Source organism: Arachis ipaensis, chromosome B01 (genome assembly GCF_000816755.2).
Source record: "Arachis ipaensis cultivar K30076 chromosome B01, Araip1.1, whole genome shotgun sequence".
In the NCBI taxonomy this organism is placed as follows: domain Eukaryota; kingdom Viridiplantae; phylum Streptophyta; class Magnoliopsida; order Fabales; family Fabaceae; genus Arachis; species Arachis ipaensis.
This window is the reverse complement of record NC_029785.2, coordinates 124,302,031-124,324,300: the sequence shown is the minus strand read 5'-3', so window position 1 is coordinate 124,324,300 and position 22,270 is coordinate 124,302,031. Positions and strand designations below refer to the sequence as shown.

The window sequence follows — 22,270 nt, the reverse complement described above, 5'->3', positions numbered from 1 at the left end:
TGAACCAAATATGTGAAAATAAAGAAATGAGCTCAAAATCCTTCAAGCCTCATACGGTCACCTACTCCCACTTTCAGATACTTGAACCCCAAATTTATTTCAATTAATTTCCTTGAAGCTTCCACCGAAAGCCAAAAGTCCTCTCTTCCCTCTCCTCTCTCTTTTCACTTTGATCACGTCATTCAGCAAGAAAGAAAGAAAAAAAAGAAACTAGGAGAAAATATGGTGAGGTTTATAAGAAAAAGCCAACGAAAGGTAAAAGGCAGTGAGTTAAACCAGGAGAAAAAATCATAAGATATTTCAGAGTTTCTTTGTACATCTTTCTATTTTGTTTCATGATTCTGTGGGATTCCTTTGTAAGTTGGGTTAGCACTTGGCTGTTGAAAGTTAGGTTGAGTCTTAGTCAAATTCAGATTGGGTTAGAATCTGGATTTGTCCCAGATAGGATTGGGTAGATCCTAGGAAAAACATTGATGTATGTAATGTGTTAAAAAGGCTAGTGAAATTCCATCATAATTGTGATGGAGACTGGATTTAGGCTACATTGCACCAAGTAGTTGAACCAGGATACATCTGGGTGTTACTTCTTCTCTATTTCGCTTCTGTTTCTGTTACTCAGGAGACAAAATGAAAATGTCTCTCAACTCGATATCAGACAAAAGTAAAAACATCTCCTAATTTTCCTTGAAAAAGTAAAAAGTAATATTCAGCAGAAAATAAGGCTAAGATTCAACACCCTATTCTCTCAGCCACTGATAACCATCAATTGGTATTAGAGCTTGGTCTCAAAGAGACCAAGCTTTGTAGTTTGGAGGAAAGATCCTGATGGCAAACAACAACGATTCCAATGTGGTGACCTACACTCAACAACAGACCTCCGTTTTTCAATGGAAAGAACTACAGCTATTGGAAGGAGAGAATGAAGATATTTGTTTAGTTAGTATATTACAACATTTAGAAGATAATCTTGAATGGTCCCCAAGTCCCAACCAAAAAAGGAGCAGATAGTGTAGTCATTTCTAAGACTGAGACCGAATGAAATTATAAAGATAAAAAGAAGATAGAGCTCAACGCCAAACATGTCAACATGCTCAACTTGTTATCAGCTTCGAGGAATATGAAAGGTATCAACCCTGCCCTTCCGGGCGTTGGGGTCTATCTACTCTACAGTTCTCAGAGTTATTACCACTTCCTGAACACATATTCAGCTTGTTTAGAAACCACTTGAACCCCTTGGCAGCTTCAATTCCAACAATGATGGAAAATCCAACAAGAAATAAGCATGGGAAACCACATTTGCAAAACAAACCCACTCAGTAATGCTAAATGCTAATCATCCTGCAATCTTATTTCCATCATGTCAAATGAGAGAATGTCATTTAATTCTGCTGAAGTTTGCAAAATTGTTTAGAGATGATTCACTCCTTTTTTTTTCCTAAATCTTTACCCTATTTTATGTGACATCCTAGATAAAAGAAAGTTCTATATATGTTTATTTTTATGTAATCCTAGTTCAGATGGCCATAAATTCTAAAATGTTCACACGCTAGTACGATTCAGCAACCACGAACCAAATCTTAACAACTGCTTTCAAAGAATCCAAAATTCCAACCATACAAAAAGAAAGGCAAAAGAAATAAAAGATGATCAAGGGGAGAGAATGAAACATGCACTATTCAATTAACAACCAGACAGTAGCAACTGAGAATAAGTTACATGGCTAGAAAAGTAAATGCCAAATGCAACTGAAGATGCCAGTCTAGGGTAGCATCAAAGCAATTTGCTTAAATGGCATAGATTTAGATACACCATTCACCCACCTCCGGCACATGGAAATAGAGCATATGCACTTGGAAATTTTCAATGATTTCTTACATACGTGCTGTGACACAATTTTATTAATTTGTTTGTTATAGCTTTTAGTCTCATTGACCACAAGAGAAATAGAAGGCCATTTGCATATCCACACACATAAGATCTCAAGCAATAACGTCAATTTCGGAAAAAAAAAATTCAAAATCAGTCTCCAAAAATTACTACAGCTGTAAATATGATCTAAAAGCAATAACGTGAAATCAGTGATCCAAGTAAATATTAGAATCATCGATCAACAAGGGGCTTATTCAAATCAACTACAAATTTCTGTGCCATCATCTTGGTATTGAATATGGACAGAGGATTTGGGTTGAAATTCAGACGAGGGTTAAAATTTGGGAGGATTTGGTTTTGAAACTAAGAGAAACTAAGGCACTTCGGAAAAAAATTAAGAAAAACAGAGTGAAAGCATACTTTCTCTTCTTCCTCCAAACCGAAAACCTTCTTCTTTCCACCAGTGGTGCGCCTCTTGTGCAAATAATTCCTAGAAATACCTGAAACACAACAAACAAACGTATTAGATACGGTATTGCAATTGAATTCTGTGAAAGAATAAAAAAATTTGGTAGGTGCCGTTGAAGTTCCACTGGCAAAGGGCTTCTTCTTCTTCTTCCTCTTTCCCAAAAGATAATTTGTTTCTGAAGGTTGTAAAATACTTAGAGAAGGGGGGTTGAATCTATGACTTTTTTTTAAGTTACTGTAATAACCCTTTTAAAACAAACGTGCAATCTGAATCTATTTGAACTCAGCAGCGGAAAATTTATGAGACAATTTCATTTTGTCTCATGAATATCAGAAAACAGAACAGATCAGTGAAGAGAGAAGCTGACACCATCATGTATCCTGGTTTGGTTGCCTTGTGCAATGCAACCTACGTCCAGTCTCCACCACAACAATGGTGGAATTTTCACTATAGCTAAAGTATTACATACACCAATTTCACAGGATTGACACAATCCTTTCACACTCAAGTTCTAACCTAACTTGACTTAGTTATGCTAATACCTAACTCTTCCTCTTAGTGCTAACCTAACTAAGAAATGGGTACCTCACATGTACAGGATACAAGACACAGACTTAACCTAAAGAAATATAAAATAACTCTAGGCTTTTTACTCATGTGTATCTTTCTGTCTTTTTCTCTCTTAGGCTCTTTCAATGACTCTCTCATTCAGCCTTTTACCTCAAGAAATTACAGAAAGGTAAACAATGAAAAGTAAATTACAATCTGCAAAACATGAAGGAGATTGACTCTACAACAGCCTCTTTACTATGTGATAAACCAGATTTGCTAGCCTCTGATTCAGTTCTTCATTTTGGTGGAATGCTCCATTGACTAGGAAACACTGTCCAAGTAGATGAACTTCTTCAGAGAGCTCTTCTCAGAACATACACCTCAAGAACGCCAGTTATTTCTCCTTGGCTTCAGAATAGTGAGAAATCTTCTTTTGTATCTCCTTGCATGTTTCTGAGTTGCACTCTCTTAGGTCAACTCTCGAGCTTTGTGCTTCACCAACTCACCATCTCACTTTTTCCCATTAATCCTCAAAATAGGAACATTGGTTCTGACCTTCTCTTGTTGACAGAAAGCCACAGGACAACAAAAACAGATATCTTCAATGGTAAACCCAGATTTTGGCCTTTGAAAAACAACTTGGTCCACAAGATACACTTATGACCGTAGATACACAGCAGTGAAGAGCAGAGATCATCTTTCCCATGTAACCCAGAATGGATAGGCAGAACGTTGAAGATGAAGAGAAGAAGATATGATGCATGTATAAGGAAATGAAATCACCTTTTAGCTTCTGATTTCTTGATACAGTTTGATGTGGGTGATTAGACTTCAACCTTTTGCTTAACCTTCTCTTTCTTGCTTCTTTGGTGAATAACTTAGGGACTAAGCTTTCTCTTACTTCTCTGATTTCTGACCAAGAGGAAAAAAGGTATACGTTGCTTTTGGTGAAATCACATGGGAAGAAATTGCTTGCTATCGGGCTTGGATCGGATATCATTCATGTAGCCCGTTTGTTTCTTTGCTTGATTTCTTTGGGGCTTCCTTTGGATTGTAGCCCACCAGCTTTGTTTATATTTTTCATCCACTTGGGCTGTTGCAATAATGAGTTTTGGCTTACAACATTTAATCATAAATAATCAACACTAATTATTTAATTTGCCCAATAAAATAATGTTTGTCATCATTAATTAATTTAGTTTCACTAGTGTAAACTTCATCAAATTTCTCCTCAAGTGTGGGAAAATATCCAATACCAGATTTGTTGGATATGGATTTAGTATTTGATGAAGAAGCCACAAATTTCATAGAGGAATTATTAAAAACTGCACTTTCCTTGGTTACATAGCCTAAACCAGATTTTTCAAACAACAGTCTTTGACTTGCAAGTAATTTGTCCAAGTTACTAGAACTTTGAGCAAATTTTGCTAAGTCACCATTCAACATTTTAATCATTTTATTAAGTCTTTCATTTTCAGCAACAAGCTCTTGAGAAGGATCCACAATGTGCTTTCCTTTTAGTTTTTCAAGTTCAGATTTTAGAAATCTGTTTTCTTCAATAATATCCAAAGCACATTCAGTTTTCTTCACCTTTTCTCTTAAAAAATCATTTTCAACTTTTAACACATCTTTTTCAGATCTGCATTTATTGTACTTATCCAACAGTTTTGAGGTGTTTAGTGTAAGATCATCAATTATAGCATGTAAATCATCTATAGACAAGTCATAGTAATTTACCTCATCAAGATTATTATTACCAGCCATGAAGCAGATTTTATCTTCACCTTCAGAATCTTCTTCCTCATTGGAGTCATTCTCAAGATCCTCCCAAGATGCCATGAGCACTCTCTTCTTTTCTTTCTTTCCTTTGTCCTCCTTCTTGAGTTTCGGATAGTTTAACTTGAAATGTCCAGCCTCCTTGCAATGATGACAAGTCACCTTGCTCAAGTCCATCTTGTGTTCCTTTGAGCTTGAACCCTTGTATTTACCCTTGTTCTTCATCGTCCTTCTAAATCTCCTAACAAAAAACATAAGCTCATCATCTGAAATACCATCACTAGACTCGCTCTCTTTTGATTTTATTTTTGACTTGAGGGCTATTCTCTTTTTCTTTGAGTCCGGGTTTGTGTGTGTGGTTTCATAGGCAAGGAATTTTTCTCTCAGCTCATCATATGTTATAGGGCTTAGGTTATTGCTCTCGGCTAGGAAAGTGGCAGTGGTTTTCCATTCTTTTGTGAGGCTTCTAAGGAGTTTTCTCGCTAGGATTTGTTCTGAGTAGTTTGTACCTATAGCATCAAGGTTGTTGATTATAATTGAGAATTTCTCAAACACTTCATCAATACTTTCTCCATCCTTCATATTGAACATCTCGTACTCTTTTCGCAGCATATCATTCCTCGTTTCTTTGACCTGTTTAGTGCCTTCGTGTGTAGCCTGGAGTTTTTTCCAGATTTCTTTAGCTGTCTTGCATCTAGACACTTTTCGATACTCTTCAAAGCTGATAGCACAATGAAGAAGGTTGATGGATTTAGCGTTCAGCTCCATTTTCTTCTTGTCATCCTCATTCCATTCAGCTTCTTCTTTTGGAGTCACCACTCCATGAGCACTTGTTTTTGTTGGAATCTTGGGACCGCTCACAACAATCTTCCATATGTTGTAGTCAATAGATTGGATGAAGATCCTCATCCTCTCTTTCCAGTAGGCAAAGTTCTTCCCGTTGAAGAAGGGAGGCCTATTGTTTGACTGGCCTTCAGTTAGAGTGTAGGCAACTGTGGTTGTGCCCAAGTTGTTCGCTATTGGACCTTTGCTCCAAGCAGTGAAGCTTGATTCTGAGACCAAGGCTCCTGATACCAATTGAAGGTTGTAGAAGGCTTAGAGAATGGGGTTGAATCTATGACCTTGTTTTAAGTTACTGTAATAACCCTTTTAAAACAAACTTGCAATCTGAATCTGTTTGAACTCAGCAGCGAAAAATTTATGAGACAATTTCATTTTGTCTCATGAATATCAAAAAACAGAACAGAGCAGGGAAGAGAGAAGCTGACACCATCATGTATCCTGGTTCGGTTGCCTTGTGCAATGCAACCTACGTCTAGTCTCCACTACAACAGTGGTAAAATTTCCACTATAGTTAAAGTATTACATACACCAATTCTACAGGATTGACACAACCCTTTCACACTCAAGTTCTAACCTAACTTGACTTGATTATGCTAATACCTAACTCTTCCTCTTAGTGCTAACCCAACTAAGAAAGGGGTACCTCACAGGTACAGGATACAAGACACAGACTTAACCTAAAGAAATCTGAAATAACTCTAGCCTTTTCACTCATGTGTATCTCTCTGCCTTTTTCTCTCTTAGGCTCTTTCAACGACTCTCTCATTCAACCTTTTACCTCAAGAAATTACAGAAAGATAAACATTGAAAAGTAAATTACAATCTGCAAAACGTGAAGGAGATTGATTCTACAACAGCCTCTTTGCTATGTGATAAACCAGATTTGCTAGCCTCTGATTCAGTTCTTAATTCTGGCGGAATGCTCCTTTGACTAGGAAGTACTATCCAAGTAGATGAACTTCTTCAGAGAGCTCTTCTCAAAACATACACCTCAAGAACACTGGTTATTTCTCCTTAGCTTCAGAATAGTGAGAAATCTTCTTTTGTATCTCCTTGCATGTTGCTGAGTTGCACTCTCCTCAACTCTCGAGCTTTGTGCTTTACCAATTCACCATCTCACTTTTTTCCATTAATCCTCAAAATAGGAACATTGGTTCTGACCTTCTCTTGTTGATCGAAAAACACAGGGCAACAGAAACAGATATCTTCAATGGTAAACCCAGATCTTGGCCATTGAAAAACTTGGTCTCCAAGACACACTTATGACCGTAGATGCACAGCAGTGAAGAGTAGAGACCATCTTTCCCATTTAACCCAGAATGGATAGGCAGAACATTGAAGATGAAGAGAAGAAGATATGATGCATGTATAAGGAAATGAAATCGCCTTTTAGCTTCTGACTTCTTGATACAGTTTGATGTGGGTGATTAGACTTCAACCTTTTGCTTAACCTTCTCTTTCTTGGTTATTTGGTGAACAACTTAGGGACTAAGCTTTCTCTTACTTCTCTGATTTTTGACTAAGAGGAAAAAAGTATACGTTGCTTTTGGTGAAAGCACATGAGAGAAAATTGCTTGCTATCGGGCTTGGATCGGATATCATTCATGTAGCCCGTTTATTTCTTTGCTTGATTTCTTTTGGGATTCCTTTGGATTGTAGCCCACCAGCCTTGTTTATATTTTTCATCCACTTGGGCTGTTGCAATAATGAGTTTTGGCCTACAACATTTAATCATAAATAATCAACACTAATTATTTAATTTGCCCAATAAAATAATATTTGTCATCATTAATTAATTTAGTTAATTTCTTAATTCAACAGTTTCTTCTTCAAGATCAAGTTGGTACAACTTCTTTGAATCAAATATTATAAAATGAACAATTTTAAGAGAATTATTACAATGATTTACAGCAACATTTATATCAGAAACAAAGTAAATTAATTGGTTAGCAATTCAACATCATCTCAAAATACAAGGAGAAGAAAAATCTGGAAAAGACAGAACATGAGAACCTACGATGCAGGAACTCACCAATGGACTACGGTCTACGACGACTCAGCAACGGCGAGGTCCCAAAACCAGAAGACGACGAGCGATGACGATCCTAGGGAAGGCCGCGACACGTGGAGACGCCGGCGAGTGTGACTGAGACGAGATTCGAGTGAGACTAAAAGAGACTATAGTAGGCTACTGTGAGAGAGAAGAGAGAGTTTTAGTCTGAGAATTGAGAGAGAGAGACGTTCTTTGAGAGAGATGTAAGAAAACTCAGAAAAGATGAAAAACACTACAATAGTTCTTTTGATTTTTTTTTTTTGTTTTTTAGATGTGTTCTTTTTTCTTTGTATGAATGAACATTAGAAATTAAGATTTATAAAGGAGTATAAGTATGATTGATTGTACATGAATAATCAATTCGATGTTATTTTAGTTTTAAATTATTTAAATTTATAAATATAAGTTTTTTGATTTGTTAAATAGTTTCTCACATAAGAGTTGTCTCCTTAGATTTTTGGAAGAATCCAATGTCGAAAACGCTGAGACGGAAGTTGTGAGTGAGCTGAAGTGGCTACTAGAGCAGAAGCTTGAAGTCGGCCAGGACAAGGAGGCGCTCTCCAATCTCCATTCACACCTTTTGCAAAAAAATTATTTGTAATTTGCTTCGTCGGAATGACGAGGCGAAGGAACAACTTGCCAAGTATCAAGAGTTGTCACCAAAGAAGTTTGAAGTGGAGGTAGAGGACCGCACAAGAACTCGATTCTCTTGAACGCGATGCTTTCCAGAAAATTGCTCAACTTCGCGACTCTTCTACCCCTCCTTCTTCTCAACAATTCAATCTACAACAACACCATTTTCGAAAACCACCGTCTGCCAACCATTCCCAACCCTTCCCACCAAACCCCATTTCCGATTCCGTCCTCAGAGGGTAAAGTTATCCTCTTTTTTCCATTTCATGTTGTCCCCATTATGTATTGTTCATGGGGTTTATCTAGCTTTGCTTTCCTTTTTGCTCTTGTTGGGTTAAATTTGTCTTTTGCTGTGTGGGTAATTTTGTTAAAGTGTTGTTCATGTGTGTGTATGGCTGTATGCCTCATTTTAATGTTAGAAAACAATGCAGAAGAATCAAAAGATGTTTGGTACTATAGTCTTTACTCTTTAGTATTCTTCCCTGTACTCTGTGGTTCAGTTTTTGGAAGGAGCACTGCTCATAGTGTGTTTGTATTGCAATCCAGGAGCTAGAGCATTACCCTCCTCATTGAAACCAGGGACAAAACAAGGTATGCTTCTTTCCTTCAAAACCTTAACATTTGTTTCAGTGTCATTGTTTATGGCTATATTACTTGTCTCTAATTCTATTTATCTTCCATAACAAAAAAAAAAAAGGTTATAAACTTAGATGTAATTTCTTCTGGTTTTTGAAATATCATTTGTTGTTCTATTAGCATTTGCTTTGGATTTTGGCTTTATATGTAACCAGATGAGCCTTCTAAAGAACTGCCGAAGTTTTCTGTCAAACTTTTTCTTCAGTCACTCCAGAGGAGAGGAACCACCGCCACCGTTATTCTGTTGTGTCCTTCACCGTCGACGTTGGAGAGGGTCACCGGAGCTGCTGATGCTCCATCCCCTTGTTTTCTTTGGTAAGACTCATCTTGTCCTACCTTGCTTAATACCCCCTTTCTGCCTTTGCTCAATTTTAAACTACCATAGGCTGTTGGATTTGCTGCCATCGTTACCGTGGTTGTCCCATGTTATTGTTACTAGGGCTGTTGGCATTACTGCAGTGAGAATTGAAATTGTTGCTACTACCCAATCCAAATTCTGCACTCTTTCGTACCATTTAATTCGGCACTCCGGGTTTGGTCTATTCGGTCCCTTAGGACCACGCTGTGAGTAGGCTTTACATTTATAATTGTTTGATTGTGCATCTATAATTATTTTGATATATATCAATTATGATTTTTGAATTATACTCACTATATTTGTTTTGAATGATTTTAAATGGATTAGAATAGTTGATTTTTTAGAATTAAATAATTCGTTTTTATGAAGTTTATACTTTCAAAACTATACATGAGACTATATATATTTTTGAAGAAGTTTTGTATTATTCTAAAATGTTTGATTTTAATTGAAAATCTGTTTTTAAAGCATTGAAGTATTTGTTAGTACTCACTTTAAAGGTTGTGAAATATATTTGAAATTTCTTATGATTGAAAAAGTAAGATTGGAAAGATTTCTGATGAGAAAGTATAATATGATTTGATTTGATTTGATATCTTATATATTTGAAAGATCAAGGATTTATTGTATTTGAAACTATATGTTTTGAATTGGTTTGGAGGCTCGTATTAGAAAACCGTAGTTAACGGCGGTTATGACGTTAACTTAGATGCATCTAACTCAGACTCCAGCTAGCAGGGGTGTTGCTAGCCTCACGTGTAGGCCACACGTTAGATCTGTTATTCTGTTAGGACACACGAGAGGAAAGGGCTACCCATTGAGGTGGAGCCGCCCACGTGTGGACTTTTGATTTGATTTCTGTATGAGAACTCCCTTATTGATTCAATTATTATGATCAACTCGGCCATCTCCTTTGATTGGTGTCCTTCCATGATGCATGGTCTTTTGTCATCCAATAGTTTAAAATATGTTCAATGTTGGTTAAATTGGTCTTTTCTTATTGCTTTTATTGCAGTCGGTGCCCCTTAATGTAGGACCATAAGTTGAATGAATTAAATTGGCCGAACAGTGTAGTGAAAATGTCAGCATATAACATTTTAATACGTATGCCACAATTATTATTGGTGTCAACGTTGGCTGGTCTGAGTGGTGACCAAAACAAACACGAACTGTAAACTAGACTATATGTTAATTCTTATATTTCATCCATCTTCCTGTCGCCCCAAATCATTGTGTATGCTTAATTTGAAAGTTTGATTGCTTCAATTTTTTTTCTCTTGCATCCATCTTTCTATTTCATATAGGCTAGTGGTGGTTATCACGTGTAATATGTTGTGATCACTGCAGGCAGGTTGCAAGTTTCTTATATTTGCGCACCATCAGCCAATGATAGATGCGATACATGAGTGCCTTCTTGCAAGACCATTTCAATTTTACTCATTTTTTTTTATATTGGAAATTATAGACACTTAAAAACTGTTGAAATTTTCCAGAAGAAAAAAGTGGGTTGCATCCGATTGATGGAGGTACACCCGGTGCATGAAGCCAACAATTGGTTAGGATTTTAGGAAAAGGATTATATCAAAGCGGCTGTGGTATGGTGGTATTTTTCGTTGTGCATTTCTTCCATGTGTTTCCGTTATAAGCATCTTTTCTGTTGTATGGGTTAGTATTTGTGCTTGAGATAATGATTTCATGTGACACATAATCATGCAGCTATCCATTAAAGCTGGGGGAGTTGGATTAACTTTAACTGCTGCAAGCTTTGCAGAACAATCCTGGACTCCAGGTGACCTGATTCAGGTCAAAGATCGTGCTCATAGAATTGGCCTGGTATTCTCACACTCATTAAGTAGAAAGGAGAGAGTTGTTACTAGTTGCATGACAACATTAAGAAAACAGATAATCTCGAATGAAAAGAACTCTCACATCAAAATTTTTGAGTAGCAAAGACAACATGTGCTCTTCTGTTTTTTTGACTAGTTAGTTCTTGTTTGCAGGTCTCATCAGTAAATATATACTAATTGTTGGCAAATGATACGGTTCACGACATCATATGGTAGGTTCTGTTATTTCTGCAGTCTTTCGCTGTTTGGTATAGCATTGACTTAACATTTATTATGCATTGATGATATAAATTTTTACATCATAGGGATGTAGTGCAATTCAAACTGGATAATTTGGGGCAGGTACATTTCTACATCTTCTTGAACTATCATATGTAATGCAAAATGTACATAATGCTTAGCTTCAAGGTTTCCATTCTGGTTTATATTCATATTTTGTCAAGATTATACTCAAGTAGTATTTGAGAGTTACTTTTTGATGTTTTTGAGAAACCATTCTGAATTTTAGTTATTGAAAAATCAGATGTTAGATGGCCATGAGAACACCTTAGTTGTGCCAAATAATCAGCCATTGAGTAGCCCTGCAAAGCATACTACTATTGAGCATAGCCCTTCAAGGCAGAGAACTCTTGACCAGTTTGTCAGAAGATGTGATAACGTGGACCGAAACGGCCCTGTCAGTCATGACTTGCAAGATATGCAAAATGGATTTCCATTTTCGCAGATACGTGGCCAGGGGCAAGTGAATAGGAACATAAATGTTTATGTCTACATGCAGAACCAGATGTGCTTACATGGGGAATTCACCATTGATGACTCAAATGCCTTTTGAAGCTGAAATCCATTGTACAACAAATAATAGATTTTGAATAGAACTGACTACACTAAACTATGTTGCTTGTGGTGGAGATAATGGTTTGGTTATGTGAAATATGTATTGGAAGAAAATGTTGATAAAGTCACCCATCAGATTTTAGGTTTCCACTTCTTGTTCTTAACTTTTTGCTTCCCTGTCTTTTGTTTTAGTTTGGGGCTCTGTACAGAGTAGTATATTATCATATATGAATGAGACTTGTAAATTTCTTTACTCCATATGCATGTACCATTATATTTTGTAGCAATGATCATCTTTGAAAGAATAGACTCATAGAACCCCTCAATAGCACTTTGTTTAAAACTGACCACTACATTAGCTTATTTTGTTTAGGAACATGACCTATTTTGATAATGTTAAAAAAATAATGTCAGGAATGACATTAAAAAAATTAAAAATAACATCATTATTTTCCTTCAATCATTTAGAAACTTGATTTGAATTTTTATAACCCGGACGGAAGATTATTTTTGCTTTATCATCATTCTTATTATTTTCTTGTTTTCTTAATCAAATCAATAATGTAATCAAACGATAATATTATAAATATGACTCAAATCAAATTTTTAAACTAAATTTTTCAAACAAGAGTCATTCTAACTTTGTGAAACTTCAATTAATTATTTAAAATGCATCATGTATTTTGAAAGTTGAAACAGAAAGCAGAGGTAATTTTGTATGATGAGCTAAAGAGAATATAGACACAATTCAAGCAAGGTCATATTTCTGAAAGACATTAATATTTAATTCATTGTTCATTCATAATCTTATTGAAAACGACTAAGGATGATAACAAGCCACAAGAAATAACAAGAAACGTTACTATCTTCTTCCCTTACTAGGTGGCCAAACAAACGCGTGGCGCATATGATGACCAAACTTGGAGATCTCCATGGTGTAGGCACTCTTCTTATGGACAGTCACTTGTAAGAAATCTCGCTCCATGGGAGGAGCCCCACCCTCAAGTTGCAATGCTGCAAAGTCCACTGACAGTGTGAAAACTGAGAAGCATAGCGCCGATGAATTAGATTCGAAATCATATAGACTTCCAGAGAGTATTGCACACAGCTTGCCGTTGCCAAGGTCAACAAAATTTAACCTGGAATCTCCTCCCACACTGGGTTGAATACCCTCAAAACACTCATCAAGGTATTGATATAATGCAACACGGCTATTCCGGTGGTTAACGAGAATGGCAAGGACCTTGTTCAAAGGTGTCTTAGGAGGAGGTTCCACCACATATTCATTTGTGAGGCAAACGGTGTAGTTGCTGCTGCCAAGACCCGGAAGGGACACAGAAATGTACGGGTGATAAGTAAAACTACTGTAGTTACCACCCGCAAAGGTGTCTATGAAGTTCGAAAGATTGTTCTCAGCGGCCGGCTCAGTCGTCCAATTCTCTTTTATGGGGTCGAAGCGGGCCAAACAGGTGTCTCTATTTCTGCTCGATGAAAGAAAGATGTTGTTGTCGAGGAGGAACATGTTAAATCGGAAAGGTGGGTCGCTGACGGTCGGAGGAGCCATTAAGGGTTTCCAAGTTCTAGATCCAGAACAAAGAACGTAACAGTCAGGTGAACCTTTGACCGGTGATTCCATATAGAAGTAATAAACATCGCCTGAGCCTGGCGTGTTTGCCATGAATGCTTTGTCAAAAGGGAGCGGTGCATCATCCAGTGATTCCGCACGCTCAAAACTGCCCTCCCCAAATTTGAATTCGTAGATAGGATAGGAGACACTCGCACTCCCGATTCTACCCGGCCCCCCGGACACCATATAGATCTTGGAGTCGAACTCGAAAGGATACGACAAAGGCTTTGGAAGTTTCAAATCGAAATCGAACTCTGGTGGAGGCAAACAAGTCCAATCTTTGACATCAACTTCTTGTTTCTTTAAATTGCTTAGTTTGATCACGAACAACTTTTCATACGACACAAGGCAAAGGCACGCTTCCTTCGCCATTTCAACCTGCTCCGTTTGTCGTTTTTTGACTCAGCAACATCCAATTCCGCCATCACTCTCTCCGATCGAACGAGATCGGTGGTGCTGCGGCAGCAAAATGCTAGGAAAGCACTGGAAAGTTAAGGGCTGTGAGGTCCCTCAGTGAAATGCCTGCACATGAGGATAGGAGCTTCTTGCTCCATGCAAAAAGGAATTAAAAAAAAATGATAAAATATATTTGTTGCCAAAGTCACTCAAATACGTTTAAAACGAATATTTTTAAATAATTAAAATTTAATATATATAATTGATGAAACTATGTTATTTTTATCAAAATTAGATTAAATAAATTAATTTGGCCAAAAAATCGATAAATTATATCTTGAATCGGTCTANNNAATGATCGTAAACAATGTGAACAATAAATTTAAAATAATAAATTAAAAATTAAAATTTAGATTCTTAATTAATTATTTAATTACAAATTTTAAAATTTAGAAAATTAGAATTAATAATTATACATATTCGCACTACATACGGTTACTTTTAATTTTACCATAATCTTCCAATTTCTTGTTCATGCTCAAAATTTGTCGTCGTCAATATTCGGTCCACTCCCAAAATTCGTCGTCGGTACCGGAGACAGCCATTTCGATGCATCAAATACTGCCATTTTTCCTAACGATGTTCAGCCGCTGCCCTGTGCACGCCGCCGCAATAATCTCATCCTGCGCCACTGTAACCCCTATAGCCTGTCGACGCTAATGCATCCCACCCCAATACCACTGCAACTTGACCGCGCACCGCTGTCTCTCCGCAGCCCATGCAGACGCAGCCGTGAAGAGAATCAATTCCGTCTAATTGGATAAGAGTAACTATAAGTTATCATATTTTTCTTTTTTACACCTCTTCCTACAATATCTAGATAATAGAATTAACAAAGAATTTTTTTTTTATCAAACTTATACAATATATTACTACTCATAGCCAATTTAAAGAAAGTAATTTTTTATGAAGCTGATTTAATCTATCTCTATAACTCCCTATTCTATTGAAAATTTTATATTTATTACAATTCAAATCATTTCAAAAACCATTATACTTTACAAATCCATCTCTATAACTCCCTAATTCCTCGCATGCAGATTTCATTTTACATACAAAAAGGAATGGTTATTCTCATTGCAAATTCATTATTATATTTTATTTTACATACAAAAAGAATGTTCATTTTACATATAAAAGGAATGGTTGTTCTAGTTACATATAAAAGAGATGCTTATTCTTGTTGCAAATCCATTATTATATTTTATTTTACATATAAAAAAATGAATGTTCATTTTACTTACAAAAGAAATGATTGTTCTAGTTGCAAATTTAGTGGGAGGCTGGTGGGACAACAATAATACTAGAGTTTTGAGAATGATTAAAATTTTGAAAAGATAAGGTAAAAGAATTCTTTTATTTCAATTGGGTGAAAAACTCATAGAGGACATTCAAAGACCATTAATGTAGTTTTGGTGGGGTCAAAAACTTGATGAACGAAAATTACAGTGGATCAGTTGGGACACATTGTGTAGACCAAAATGTCAAGGAGGTATGAGTTTTAAAGATCTCAAAGCTTTTAATCTTGCAATGTTGGAAAAACAAGGGTGGCGATTTCTTACAAAACCTTATTCACTGGTTACAAGAGTCTTTAAAAGCAAGTATTTCAGACACTGTGATTTCTTGAAAGCTGGTGTTGGGAATAATTCTTCATGGGCATGGATAAGTCTACTGTAAGGGAGAAAAATCATTAAACAAAGAGCAATTTAGAAAGTAGGGAGACAGAGCTCAATAAACATTTGGGAAACAAACTGGGTTAACAATGAAGGGACCTTACTAGCCAAACTACACATTCAAATTCAGCCAAACCTCATTTGGATTTCTCAATTGATGACAGACACAGGAGAATGAAATTCTCAATTAATTAATAATTGCTTCCCAACAAAAATTGCACAGTCAATTCAGAGTCAAGATATATGAAGACGGTGATAAATTGATATGGAGCAAGGAAAGAAATGGAGCTTACTCGGTCAGTTCAGGTTATGGAATTGCTTTCCAGTTATACCATCCTCCAATTGAATTTTTTGCTGATAGATTTAAGAACAAAGCTCTATGGAATTCTGTATGGGACTTGGAGACGCCAGAAAAAGTGAATGTTCATATGTGGAAAACGCTCCATGGAGGGCTCCTTGTCCGATTGAAACTGCACAAAAGAATAGCTACAATCTCTGAAATATGTCCTCGATGCAACCAAACTCCAGAGTCAATTATGCACTGCTTCGTCTCTTGCCCACACTCGAAGGTTGTTTGACAGCTTGCTGACATGCATGGAGGAATTGGGAAGGAAGATGATGAGGCTTTTTGCACATGGTGGATAGAGGTTATAAGGGGGCCGAACAAAAGATCTAATACTCGGATGAGGAGTAGTTTAGCAGCAACCTACTATGGAGAATATGGGTAGCAAAAAACAAATGAATTTTTGAAGAAAGAAAAATGGCACCTTAAAAAGTATGGAAAGAAGGAGTGGAACTTAATGAAGTATATCGTTTTAAAACCAAGCTAATGCAGTAGCACTAAAGTTTTCTTTTTTCTCTTAATGTTTGTTTTATTATCTGATTTTTGGGATGACCCTTTCTATTCCTTGTGTGCGTCCTGTAAAGACTTCTTTGTACTCATTTTCTCAATGAATGCAATCCTATTTTAGTTAAAAAAAAATTGGGTGATTTTTTTATCTTTAGTGGACTAAAAAATAGATTAATCTCTACATACAACCAATTAAGGCTTACAAGTCTTATAAGTCCTTTACCCTCCTTTACCCTCAAACGCACCTCTTGTGGCATCTGTCTTTCATGCGCCTCTTTAACAGAATATTAAATCAATTCAAATCAATTAACGCACGAATATATAACTTCCAAATTTCAAAAGATTTCGTTTCCTTTTTCGAGTTTCTTGCCAAATTTCTTCGATCTCCTTACGTGCGTTTATCACTGGTATCTTCTTCGTCATTTACGTGAGTTTCTCTCTCTATACTCTAGCTTCATTTTTTTTTCGATTTTTATGGTTTCTGAAATCAAGCTTTGAACTCGTTTTGAAAATGAATGATTCAACTTCAGATTGTCAGCTGAACCAGGGCGAAGTGGATTTTGAATTTGAATTGAACGAAGTTCTTGAGGTTTGATTTAGTTTCAGTTAATTATTGAATCTGAATTTGATGCAATTAGTCGTTTATGATTGTCTAGCTGAATAATCCGTGAACATTGATTGTGAAGTTAATGCGTGAACATAATCTATGAATTGAATCTAATGTACTATTTTTGATTAATTTTCTACATTTTATACCAGACGTTCGGGTGTAGATAAGAACTTTTTGGGTGTATTTTAGGGAAGTTTGGGTATATTTTATGGAAGTTTGGGTGTATTTACAATTTATGACTTTTCTTGTTATTTTAGTTGAGTTGTTGTTGTTCGGGTGTAGATCAGGAATTCTTGGGTATATTTTAATTGAATTGTTATTTTTTTATGACGTGCAGAAACTCTATAGTATATCCTTGTTTTTAACATGGTGTATTTTGCAGCCCCTCTGTGTTGTTGATGACCAGTTTGTTCCCAAGGTTGGAATGACTTTTAACACCCTTGAAGATGCTACAAAATTTTACAAGGACTATGCGAAGGCTGCAAGTTTTTCTACAAGAGTTCGGACCACAAATAAGAAGGGAAACGAAATTAGAATCAATTGATTACATGTAGCAGAGAGGAAAAATGAAAATCTAAAATATCTCCGACCGAGAAGACAAATACCACAGCTGGTTTAAATTGTCCTGCACGAATTTATATACACACATTGAAAGATGTTGGTGCTTGGATCATTTCGAAGGTCGTGTTGCATCATTTACATCCTTACTGTCCAACTCAGGCAGAGATGCTCAAACAGCACAGGGAACTAAGCATGTCCATTTTGTCGTACAATAGAGAATAACGAGGAGGCTGGTATCAGACCAAGCAAAACTTACCAATCATTCGTTGCTGCAGCTGGGGGTCACCGCGAGTTAAATTTTATCGAAAAAGACGTGAGGAATTACATCACGAGAGAAGTGCGGAATGTTTCGGAATAAGAAGATGCAAAGGAGTTCGGGAAATATTTATTAAGAATGAAAGAGAAGAATCAGAATTTTTTTTCGAGCTCGAATTGGAGGACGATCAGTCGATTAAGCTGGGTTTTTGGGCCGATGCAAGAAGCAGAGCTGCCTTTGAATATTTCAGAGATGTTATTTCATTTGACACCACCTATAATACAAACAGGTAATATGCTATTCTTGTTTATGATGGTAAATTAATGTTGTTTTATGAATCTGCTGCAGAGGTGTATATTGGATGTTTTTGGGTGTATAAATTTATTTGTTGGGTGTAAGTAATGATTTTCATTCTGCAATCTCGTAATTTGTTTCAGGTATAATTTGGTTTGTGGTTCTTTTGTTGGGATGAATCACCACGGTCAGTCAACACTTCTTGGATGCGCTTTGATGAAAAACAAAGAAATTGAATCATTCAAATGGTTATTTCAATGCTGGCTTCGTTGCATGGGAGAAAATGCTCCTAAAGGGTTTCTCACCGATCAATGCGCGTCAATTAAATGGGTACAAGGGACATGCAGAAATTGAACAAGAATTGAGCCAAGTTGTTTGGAACTTCATAGCAAAGACTCATTTGATAGGAATTGGAATGATTTTCTGCTGAAGTATGGTCTTGTGGACAACAAGTGGCTTTCAGGTAATATTTTTTAAAATCTGCAGCAGAGGTGTAAATTGCATATTTTTTGGGTGTAATATAGTCTGGTTTGGGTGTATTATGCAGATCTTTACGAAGACCGTCATATATGGGTGTTCTAATTTATCTGGATTACCACTTCTAGGCAGGGATGAAAAGCACACAAAGGAGCGAGAGCATGCATTAATTTTTTAACAAGTTTATTACACGGAACAACTCGCTTATCCAATTTGTCAAACAATACGATAATTGCCTCGGAAGTAGGGAGCAAGCAGAGAGAGAATCAGATGCTGCAGATTTTTATATGGTCATACCGTGTGCAACAAAATCCTCCATCAAAGCTCAGTTTCAACATGTGTACACTCACCAAAAGTTTAGTGAAGTCCAAGCACAATTCAGAGGAAAGGCAAACAGCATCACAAGATTAATGAACTCTGCTCTAGGCTATTCATATACGAAATTGGAGAACAAGTTTCCAGCTCAATATTCAACAAGTTTGTGGTTACTTACGACTCAGTAGTAGCCCAAGTGAAATACCAATGCTTATTATTCGAGTCAAGAGGCATATTGTGCCGTCACGCCTTAAGCGTGTTAAGCTTTGAACGAGTAACCCAAGTGTCAGCAAGATATATATTGGAACAATGGAGCAAAAAGGTAAAGAGGCGACACACACACATCAAGAGCAGCCACGACGAGCCACTGTTGGAGCCAAGAAGCAAGAGGTTTGACGAATTGGTGTTTCGTTCGCAAAATATTTGCAAATTTGCATCAAAATCGGAGGAGCTGACTGCCATTCTGCACCGTGCGTACGATAACATCATGGTTGAGATGGAAGAACTGAAAGCCAAAAGGAAGGGGACATGTTCATTATCTCACGAAGATGCCAACTTGGAATCCGTTAACGAGCTTTAAAGCCCTCCAAGGGTTCGAATAAGAGGACGTCCAAAATATAGACTAGGTTCAAAGTTGGACAAACAGATTACAAATGCCTCAAAGAAGAAGAAAAAGAAAGCTTTAAACGAGGTAAAAGTGATGTTCTTTAAATACGTGGTGATTGAGTTTAATTTTCTTGTTAATAGTTTTGCTAATATATGAGTTTATTATTTCCAGTTAAACCTCTTTGAAGCTGCATCAGTGGTGCGTCCAAATTCCAGCCAATATCAAGGACGTGTTATGAATTATCAGTTCAGGAAACCAACAGCAGTGGATAATTTTTTGGGTGTATAGTTACAAAATATGGGTGTAAATTTCAGTTTTTTGGGTGTATTTCTGAATTTTCTTGTGTTTGACATTTTACATTTATATATTTCAGATGCTGCTGTTTATGTTATAAATTATTGTTTTGTTTATTTTTTATGGTTTAGGGTTTAGGGTTTAAGGTTTAGGGTTTAGTTTTTATGGTTTAGGGTTTAGCGTTTAGGGTTTAGGGTTTATGGTTTATGGTTTAGGATTTATGGTTTAGGGTTTAGGGTTTAGTGTTTTAGGGTTTATGGTTAGGGTTTAGGGTTTTAGGGTTTAGGGGTTTAAGGTTTAGGGGTTTAGGAATCCAGCATCAGTGGATAAAAGTGTAGGTGTATATTGAAATTGTTAGGGTGTAATATTCCATGTTTTGGGTGTATAGTAGGTTGGGTGGTTTAATGTTTATGGTTTAGGGTTTAGGGTTTATGGTTTAGGATAGGTTTATGGTTTAGTGTTTTAGGGTTTAGGGTTTAGGTTTTAGGGTTTAGGGTTTAGGGTTTAGGTTTAGGGTTTAGGGTTTTAGTGTTTAGGGTTTAGGGTTTAGTGTTTTAGGGTTGAGTTTTTAGGGTTTAGGGTTTAGGGCTTTAGGGTTTAGGGGTTTAAGGGTTTAGGGGTTTAAGGGTTAGGGTTTCTGGTTTAGGGTTTAGGGTTTAGGGGTTTAGAGTTTAGGGGTTTAGGAATCCAGCATCAGTGGATAGAAGTTTGGGTGTATATTGAAATTGTTGGGGTGTAAAATTCCATGTTTTGGGTGTATAGTAGGTTGGGTGGTTTAGTGTTGATGGTTTATGGTTTAAGGTTTAGGGTTTAGTGTTTTAGGGTTTAGGGTTAGAGTTTAGGGTTTTAGGGTTTAGTGTTTAAGGTTTGGAGTTTTAGGGTTTTAGGGTTTAGGGTTTAGGGTTTATGGTTTTAGGGTTTTAGGGTTTAGGATTTTAGGGTTTAGTGTTAAAGGATTTAGTGTTTAGAGTTTATGGTTTAGGGTTTAGTATTTTGGGGTTTAGGGTTTAGTGTTTTAGGGTTTAGGTTTTAAGGGTTTAGGGTTTTGGTTTTAGGGTTTAGAGTTTAGGGTTTAGGGGGTTTAGGAATCCAGCATCAGTGGATAGAAGTTTGGGTGTAAATTGAAATTGTTGGGGTGTAAAATTCCATGTTTTGGGTGTATAGTAGGTTGGGTGGTTTAGTGTTTATGGTTTAGGGTTTTGGGTTTAGGGTTAGGGTTTATGGTTTTAGAACTTTACGATTTAGGGTTTAGGGTTTAGGTGTTAGGGGTTAGGGTTTATGGTTTAAGGTTTAGTGTTTTAGGGTTTAGGGTTAGGGTTTAATGTTTAGGGTTTAGGATTTTAGGGTTTATGGGTTTAGCGTTTAGGGTTTAGGGTTTAGGGTTTTAGGGATAAAACATCAGAGGATAGAAGTTTGGGTGTATATTCAACTTTCCTTGGGTGTAAAATTTCATGTTTTGGGTGTAACATTTCCTGGTTTGATGTTTTCCTTCATGTTTTATCACCTGTAATTCAGACATTTTGAATACAGCAGAGGCAGTTTAATTATGAAATTTTTTTTTATAATAAAACTGGATTATATTGGCAAAATTTTACAGCATGTGTTCAAATTGTTACAAGACTACATAACAGTTAGATTAAACAGTGTCAATATCATTAGAATTTATCTGACAATATGGATTCAATAACAATGAGGATGGCTTGGACAGTCTTATTGCATCACTTCCCCTAATGGCTTCAGCTTTGTCTTGATTCATTTCATGGAATAGAATCCAGGAAGCATATTTTACTCTATAGTGGTCTACCTCGTCCTACAGTTTAAAAGAATATTCTTTTTAATCAGCCATGTTAATTTAGTAAAGTAATACAGAGTTATATAGTTTTAAACACAATTACCTGGGTCCAATTGTCCCACTCATACTTCCCCTTTTTAACGTTTTCGGGCTGAATTATTTCAAGCCACTTCATTACATAAATAGCAAAGTCATAGCTGAAAAACAAGAAATAAATTAGCAAATTACATATAGGAAGGATTAATTTTCAGAGTGAAATATTTATACCTTGTCTTTTGGCCTGAGATGTTAATGTATGGTGGTTCAATTTCCTGATCCTTTCTCTTCAGAGGTGCCCCCCAGCATATACTCTCATTCTTGAAATTACATATCCCTTAAAACACAAAACAAATCAGTAATATATGAATAAATTTAATAAAGTAATACACCCAAAGGAGCACAAACTTACACCTTATATTGAACAAAAATACACCCAAATATTAAAATACAAACACAGAAACAACTTACAATGAATTTATTTAGGTTCATTCTGGCATCGGATGGACATGTCTTGTGATGTGGGTCGAGTATATAAAATTTTCTCTTTCT

The 22,270-nt window shown here is 36.3% G+C and overlaps 2 protein-coding genes across 19 annotated transcripts in view; both read left to right on the top strand.

Moving 5' to 3' along the window:
* Positions 1-22,270, top strand: part of LOC107635950 (SWI/SNF-related matrix-associated actin-dependent regulator of chromatin subfamily A-like protein 1) — a 94,804-nt gene that overhangs the window by 34,958 nt on the left and 37,576 nt on the right. For 6 of the 17 annotated variants that reach the window (XR_002347620.1, XR_002347618.1, XR_002347627.1 and 3 more), the window contains 5 exons: positions 10,683-10,784; positions 10,906-11,022; positions 11,190-11,248; positions 11,342-11,378; positions 11,560-12,123. The exons of 5 other annotated variants lie outside the window; for them this stretch is intronic. Coding sequence is in view for 1 of the 12 variants with exons in the window: in XM_021103250.1 (XP_020958909.1) it covers positions 11,655-11,868 (214 nt within the window). In the remaining 11 variants the exon portion in view is untranslated. Of the gene's footprint in view, positions 1-10,094; positions 10,793-10,905; positions 11,023-11,189; positions 11,249-11,341; positions 11,379-11,559; positions 12,172-22,270 lie in introns of those variants that run through there. 6 more of the 17 variants (XR_002347629.1, XR_002347630.1, XR_001619318.2 and 3 more) reach the window with 6 other exon arrangements.
* On the top strand, positions 7,976-9,856 carry LOC107636018. Of its 2 annotated transcripts, none has more exons than XM_021103297.1 (4): positions 7,976-8,434; positions 8,742-8,786; positions 8,987-9,146; positions 9,271-9,856. In XM_021103297.1, the coding sequence occupies exons 1-4, from the start codon at positions 8,281-8,283 to the stop codon at positions 9,401-9,403; spliced, it is 492 nt and encodes a 163-aa protein (XP_020958956.1). In that variant the 5' UTR covers positions 7,976-8,280; the 3' UTR covers positions 9,404-9,856. The 2 variants fall into 2 exon arrangements, with proteins under 2 accessions (XP_020958956.1, XP_020958966.1); XM_021103307.1 differs by having other exon boundaries at positions 9,291-9,395.